Source organism: Colossoma macropomum, unplaced genomic scaffold, assembly GCF_904425465.1.
Source record: "Colossoma macropomum unplaced genomic scaffold, Colossoma_macropomum, whole genome shotgun sequence".
Lineage (NCBI taxonomy): Eukaryota > Metazoa > Chordata > Actinopteri > Characiformes > Serrasalmidae > Colossoma > Colossoma macropomum.
The window spans coordinates 16,483,960-16,491,796 of record NW_023494808.1 but is presented as its reverse complement, the minus strand read 5'-3'; the positions used below and the strand labels follow the sequence as shown (position 1 = coordinate 16,491,796).

The following is a 7,837-nucleotide window of genomic DNA, read 5'->3' as shown; positions in this document are numbered from 1 at the left end:
ATTACACTATTCAGAATATTACTGCAATCCAGTTTTAACTCTTTCCTTTGTCTGCTATGTTTTTACTTGTACCTACCATTTGAAATAAAACTTTGAGCACTGTACCACAGAGTTTGATGATTGCATTTAAATCACATTTTATAAGTGCACTCTGATTTTTACCTAAGTAAATTGTGCATCTTATCCTTTTCTGAAATTATTGTGACAGTTTGAACAGCATCAATTTTCAAGCTAATGTGCCACCTGGATCCATTGATTCAATGAAATTGAATCATACAGTTCATCAGCTTTTGCTGAGGTAACAACAAAAGAAAGCAAATGAGTGACTTTTTTGTCTGTTAATTTCTCTACCTGTTAGAAGGAAATGTTGCTGTGACTAATGTGGCATAACTTCCATAACATGTTTTATACACAGCCTGCTTCACATGCAAATGAAATTGCTTTGTCAAGTCTGCTTCAGCCCACAGCCTCAAGAATAATGCAAAATGTTTTGTGTCAAAAGACTGTCCTAGTTGACACAATATTTTACAGTTGTCCACTTGTAACTGTATTGTATCCATTTCTTTTTTTAACTTTTAACAATAATTTGACACTTAAATACTGAAACAGCTTTTAAGTTGCCAAACATTAATGCCCTTACTAAAAAAGTATGCCTACCATCCCTGTGGGCTGTTTAGATTTCAACATTTTCTGCTTCAGACACTCACACTAAAATAAAATATGAAATTACAGTGGTGGAAAATAATGCAGCATGTCTACACATGAAAGAAAAAAAAACTTAAATGTGTTTTCTCTCCTCTGCAGTCATGTAGTTCATAGTTCATAAGTTGCATTTCATACATAGGATTTTACACACAAATTGCAGCAGCTAGGAGTTTTTAGCTATTTACACAAGCATGTTCACTATTAATTTGGTTAATGTGTAGTTAGATACATGCTTTCCCTTGAATAGATTTGCAAGGTAGCTTTGACTTTTTGAAGTTTGCATACCCTTATTCACCAGTGATGAAATCTTAAGATGAATAATTTACTCTTTGGAGAAAGCAAATCAAGCATGATAGAAATGTGAGGTGACACTATCAAGACTTGATAGTGTCGTCTTTGATAGTGGTCTTTTCCTGCTCAATGTCTGTATTACTTAGTCCAGTAACTTAATTGCTGTCCATGTGCTGTGTCTTTGGATGCACTTGCTGTCCAGAAGCAAGTTTCCCTTCCCTCAATTTGAACCAAGCATTCTCAAGAGAGCAAGCAAAACATTCTGTACTGTCCACTTTCAGGATGTTCTTAGAACTGTGAGTCTCTTCGTCGTAAGGACTTCCTGCGCAGAGACTCTGACAGATCCTCATTAAAAATTCGCTCAATTGTTGAGAACAGCGAGTCCCGGACAGTACGGCGCAGTCCGCGAGCAGCAAAGGCATACAGGATTGGGTTGAGAGCACTTTTGATGTAAACTAGGTACAGCGCTGCGTATGCACCCTGTAACGCCCCCTGTTGAATATTTTCCCAACCTTTCCTCTTGAAAGACAATGCCTTCAGAAAACGACAAACGAAGTAGGGCACCCAACAGGTGAGGAACAGGAGCATGGTGAAGAAGAGAATCCGGTACAGGCGGGTCATCTTCTGTGATGGGTAAAGAGGTGCGTTTGGAGAGGTGGGGGAGGAAACGGACGTGGTGGTCGTTGACGCCCTTCTTTCAGCACTTCTTGCACCAAGTAGTACCACCAGATTGCAGGATACGAAAAGCACAAATGGAAGGAGGAAACCTACTGCAGTCTCGAGCACAATCAGGCCAGTTGTAGCTTCTCCAGCAGTCTCCACGCACTGTGTCCGGTTCTGCCAAGGGTAAAGACCACTCACTGAGAAGTAGGGCACGGACAGGGCAGCAGCTATCAACCACAGCACAGCGCAGACTAGGGGCACAACCCAGCGTGGGCGCCTTAGTCGAGCCCAAACAGGCCGCATCAAGCACAGGCACCTTTCCAACGCTACAGCGCTCAGCAAAAAGGCTCCTCCATACAATCCCAGGCAGCGCAGGAACATGATCAGCTGGCACAAAGTCTGACCAAAGGGCCAGCTGTAGTGGTGTGCCAGGTAGCCTAGCATAAGAGGTGTACGCAACAGGAGCACTAGATCAGCCAGGGCTAAATTCACTACGTATACTCGGAAACTTCCAGCACCCTGTGTTTCGCCCCCTACAGCACCACTATGTCGTGCCCGACGAAATCCCAGTACCCAAACCACCAGGCCGTTCAGAGTCACACCCATGAAGAAGATCAGCACAGTTGCCACCATCTGGCTCACCCGTGCCGCCTCATTAGGGTAGGAATAGGAGTTGTTGGAACTTGACTGCTCACCAGCCATTGAATCACTGTAAGGAGTGAAATGAACACAACCACGCATCAGTTTCCAGTGGTGAATTTCTTGAATACATTTCAAACTATAAATCACAAGGTGCACTTCTCTACTCTAAAATGTATGTTGGTCAAGTTTCTTCTCTTTAAATACTCCAGCCTTGCTGATTGTTTCATGGTGGAGGATTCTCCAAAATAGGGGTGGGCAATATGGCAAAAATGTATCACGATACTTCAAGACATTTTCTGAATACATTATATGTAACCCAGTATTTACTTTTTCTGAGCTTTGAGAAGTTAGAAAAGACCAAAAACTAAGAATAGAGTGACAAGGCCTAATTATGTGTTTTTTGTAAATAATTGCACAAAATGCTATGGATCTTTTCATTATTATGGTGGTTATATATCCTGCATGAAGCGCAGTCTTCTGTGCAAGAGGAAGATTGGTATGATATGAAAAGGAGCAGTGCAGAATCAGCGTTTTATGGAACGCTGTGGTTAAAGTTGTGATATTTAACCAGTAACCACAAAGAGGTAAAGTGAACCAAGACACGTAATCACTCTACCATTTCAGTATTACATAAAGGAAATATATTGCACATCGATGCCTTGAACCTTCTAACAGTCTAAAGTAAAACCTATTTTAAACATACAGCATTTAAGCCGTGGTGTCCTGACAGCTATTGCCTCTGAAGATGTCTAGGATTGGATATAATGGAAAAGTATGACGCTTTGAAAAAAGATAAATATATATTACAGATAATAATGTATCTATTGTAATATACCGCACATTATTATTATTATTATTATTATCATTTATTATACATCAATTAGCAGCTATTGCTTCCCTTCTGTGTTACATAATTATGCACTGTGATATTATATAGTCCATCATATAATGTTCCATTTTACAACTAGAAAAAAAAATTGAGTACATGACTACAATAATGCATTTCCTAAAGCAGAGGTGTCAGGTTAAAGGAATGCTAGCCCTTACTGCCTCAGGCAGCAACAAGCAGAACGGACCATTCAGAGCCTGCCTACACCTATCCAAGGGTGCATGCATGGTATGAGAACACACCTAGGCACCCTGCCTAGACTCTTACCCTTTTATTCTAATTTATGACCAGCATACCTTTCTAAGATCTAGCCATTTCCTGACAAAATATGATTTGTAATGGTGAGATTACTGGAGATAATCTTAGTGGAGATAGTTACAGTGTTACTTGAGGCTTACCTGTTGCTGAAGAGGTCTACCTGCTGACATTGACATGAGTTGAAGGAAAAGTCTCCAAGCGTTGTGTGCGGGGGCACAGAGAGTTAGAGTTGGTATTTGAAACAATTAGAGAGGGAGTGTTTCCTCTGGTCCAATCTGTGGATGTAGTGGGCGTGTTTAAGAAAGTGTTTGCTTGTGTCTATGTTCCTTCCTCTTTTGAAATGTTGCCCCATTTTGATTGCAACATAGAAGAACAAATGGTGCTTTGCAATTTGTCAATTGTTCATGCAGTTACATTGATAAGCGACGTTTGTTCACTGGGGGAATGGAGGTTCACTTTTAGTCATTTACAAGCACAAACATATCTTAAGTGCACCGTTACCCATGCTAGAGAGCTAAGATGGCACTCAGAACTCTTAACATGCTACTAGCATAAACCACGGAGGGAACCACTATCTCAAAGTGAATCTCACGTTGTCATGCCATTTCTGTTGACAGCTGCTGAATTTACTATATATCTCTGTTCAGAGAATTTTTTTTACTGTACTAGGAATATTAAAAGTTTGCTTGTCAAAGGTCCATGTATTCTGTGTATGATTAGTCTATCAAAGATTCTAATAATTGGATTTATCTTTAGGACCACCACACTACTACCACATGCCTCTGTGGAAGCAAGGCTGGCGGCCATTTACCATTGTAGAGCAGCTGAAGGAAAATGATGGCAGCAATTTAGCAATTGGGAAAAGGTGAAATCTGGTATCATGCCCAATTCCCTCTCTAACACCGTAAATTTTTTTCTTTGGTAAAATTGAATACTGTTAAGTCTCTCAAATTGGGGCTTTAAGTTTCTACATTTCGTGAAATCAGCATCATTGCGGTAAATGTTTGCCCAAGTACTGTGTGCTTCTTGTTCCTTTGCATGAGGACGTTGTGGCAATACAGAGGAGTTCCTTATTTCAAGTTCTGGTATGTGTGTTGCGGTATGTGTGTTTTGCCAGTAAAAACACTACACAACATTATACATTACATACAACATTAACATAAGTACTGTACAAAGTAATTAAATACAAAAAAGTTATTAAAATCTTGGTTATAAGAATCCTGACCTCTTCAGTCATTGCATGCATTTGTTTAATTCCATGAGCAGCACACCTGATTTAATTTAATTTTAGGGTTGATTAGATAAACTAGGTATTGGATGGTAACTTTAAATCGTGGGCTTCCTTGAGAAGAATTGGTTAAGCTAAAAGACCTAAGATTGCAAAGTGTTTATTTGTATCTTTGTATTTATTATATTATTTTAAAATATTTGTAACAACATTGTAACAAATATACAGCTACTGCTCAGTTAAAAAAAGGCTATAGATATTTACTCAAACGGCTAAGACTTTTGCACAGTGCTGTGTGTTTGTGTACTTTTTGTTTGCCTTTTTGTTTTTGTTTTTTTGGGTAATGTCTTATTGTCCATGTAAGGACAAGAGAAATTGCTGATCCCCATAGGGAAAATATATTCTCATAAAAAATGCAGGAACCAAGGCTCAGTTAGCTGAACTCTGATTCACTGCAAACTACCGGAGGCCTTTCTGCAAAGCTTTTCTTTCAAATCAAATCTGCATACTCGGATGTTTATCATTAGCACTTAATGTGCAAGGGGACCACATAACTGAGAAAGCCATCACAGGTGTGGTATCCTGTCTGTGATTTTATCATGTTTTTAAAGCTTATTTGTCTCTTTCTCACGTTACTGGTGCATTTTTCGTGCATAGACAAGCATCATTCACATCCACGCATATAGAAATAGCTTAATAAAAGTAGTCTCTCTGCCATTCACTTCCTCCAACTACTATGTGTACTTTTTCCTCTTTCCTCACAACTTTGACACGATGCTCTACTGATTCTACTCGTCTGATGTGCAGAACTTCCTCTAATTCACAGCCACTTAAATAAAGACTTTCCAGCTGGTGCTTTGCAAAGATTCAATGGTTCAAAGTAACATATGTCATACATACATTTTTTATTTTAAAGGTGCCACAAAGTTCTTCGAGCAATGCTACTGAAAACCACTTTTGGTTTCTTAAAGAAGCATTTCTGAAAATGTGATCAGTGACTGTGAACAACCTTTTTTTGTGAAGATTTTTCTTCATTGTAATGTAAAAGTTCAATAAGTTGAGGGTTCTTCCTACACCCTTTACATCATGTAGAGGTTCTTTACACGCACTAGTCTCATTTCCAAATGGGGTTCTCCCTAGAACCGTCAATGGAAAGGTTTATGAAGGAACCAGAAGTGGTTCTTCTAGGGAATTGTGCAAGGAACACTTTGTGGCACCTTGATTTTTAAAAGCATAACAAATATAAAAGGTTCCAAATATATCAATGCACAAGGCTACCAGCTGAAAGCTGTACTACTAGTCAACAAACTGATCAGCACTGCGTGTCATTGCTGTCTATTACCAACAGATGGCCATGTTTCTCTTCATAAATCTCTTCACAGTCTGTTTTTCCACTTGATTTACAAGGTTTAATACTGTTAACAAGACAACTGTTCCTTACAGATACTGTTTTTTATTTTTATCCTGCAAATAAATAAGGCTCTTTCATTACTCTTCGTTGGGACCTATCGGTCAATAGGGGATGCGGCTGTAAAAGAACATTGGTGTTTGTCTTTCACTCCTAAACAGATGGACCTAGCAGATGGTGAATTATGGCTAAGAATGACCATAATTCCAAATCTTCTAACAGTGAAGTTTTTGATCTCATTGATGAAGAAATATCTCTATTACTTATACTAAGGTTAAAAATGAAGTTGGAAGGAACTCAAGCGCTCCTCTGAGAGTAAAGCAACAAGAAATGAAACAGACAGGTATCATCAGATGTAGTATTCTTGATATGGAGAGAGAGAAAGAGTAAGGATTGTTAAGAATGCTTTGCTGGAAATAACTATTCACTCCTACTGCGGAATTACAAAATAGAAAATTTGATGTCTAGCTTTAGCTCTGTCAAAGGAAACATTAAGATATGAAAAAGATTTTCAGTGTTTCCATAAAGAGCCCTTGTTTGTTTATTTATTTTATTCTAATTTATTTTTTATAATTACAACAAAACTAAATTTGGACCAAATATGACAACAAGGGACTGTGCCAAATGAGCTCTTATACGATCATAATGAAAATGGTTTGAACTGGAAGATTAAATACCATAAAAGAATAGTGATCTTCTCAGTTCTATCAGTCTCTTACTTAAAGACTAAATGTCTTGGCCAAAGTTAGCAGTACTAATCAGATGTGCCTGATGTCGACCTAATTATCTTATTTGAAAAATGTAGTTAATTTTTAATAGAACAAAAAGGAATATTTAAGTTTATCTTACAAATCAAAGCACCACAAAACCATCAAAGAAACCTAATTTGTGAAACACATACATACTCTCTTATTCTTGTGCACTGTAAAAAGTGGAACAAGGTGGAAATAGTTTGAAGTATTTTTTTAGGTTTAAATGGATGTAAAATACTGATTTTGTTGCAATTTGCTTTGCATTGTTTCATTCAATATATTTGTATTTGTAATTTGACCAGTAAAACTGCTTATTATTAGGAACTGATGATGAACCATTTCTTGCATAGTAGTACTTTAATTCAGTTTACCCAACAGAATTTTTGTGCACAAACTGATTGAATAATTATTTTATTACTTTATTGTTTGTTGTGGCGGAGAGGGCGATGATTAGCACCTAGCCTACACTATTACTACAGTACTAATCTACCATATACCATCCAGCATAACAATACTGTGAAGAAAATAATTTGGTAATGCTTTACACAAACTGAAACATAAAATATTCATGAGCAGTACAGTAACACTCCATCACAGGTACATACACTGACCAGAAGCTTCATTAAGTTCACCACCTTGTATATCTACATTCCATTTAATCAGTTCCACTTACCAAACAGGTGCACTTTGTAGTTCTTCAATTACAGACTGTAGTCCATCTGTTTCTCTGCATACTTTGTCAGCCCCCTTTTATCATGTCCTTTAATGGCCGGACCCCCACAAAACGACCACAGAGCAGGTGTTACTTGGGTGGCAGACAGTTCTAAGTACTGCAGTGACACTGACATGGTGCCTTATTGGTCCACCTTGCAGAAGTAAATTTAGATACAATAGCTCATCTGTTGTGCAGCTATTAAAACACAAATTGTGTTAGTCATCCTCTAGTCCTTCATCAGTGCTAACAGGATGCTGCCCATGGGATGCTGTTAGCTGGATATTTT

At 38.1% G+C, this 7,837-nt stretch overlaps 1 protein-coding gene across 1 annotated transcript; it reads right to left on the bottom strand.

Annotated features, from left to right (window-relative positions):
- Positions 1–15: 15 nt before the first annotated feature.
- Positions 16–3,705, bottom strand: LOC118798227 (C3a anaphylatoxin chemotactic receptor). The gene is made up of 2 exons (XM_036557616.1): positions 3,589–3,705; positions 16–2,368 (listed from the first exon to the last, which is right to left on the bottom strand). Exon 2 carries the CDS (start codon positions 2,359–2,361, stop codon positions 1,285–1,287), a length of 1,077 nt encoding a protein of 358 aa, XP_036413509.1. The 5' UTR covers positions 2,362–2,368; positions 3,589–3,705; the 3' UTR covers positions 16–1,284.
- Between the last annotated feature and the right edge of the window lie 4,132 nt (positions 3,706–7,837).

What these genes read in the sequence shown, in the direction of transcription:
- LOC118798227 (XM_036557616.1), bottom strand. Translation starts at nt 2,361, where the DNA reads ATGGCTGGTGAGCAGTCAAGTTCCAACAACTCCTATTCCTACCCTAAT.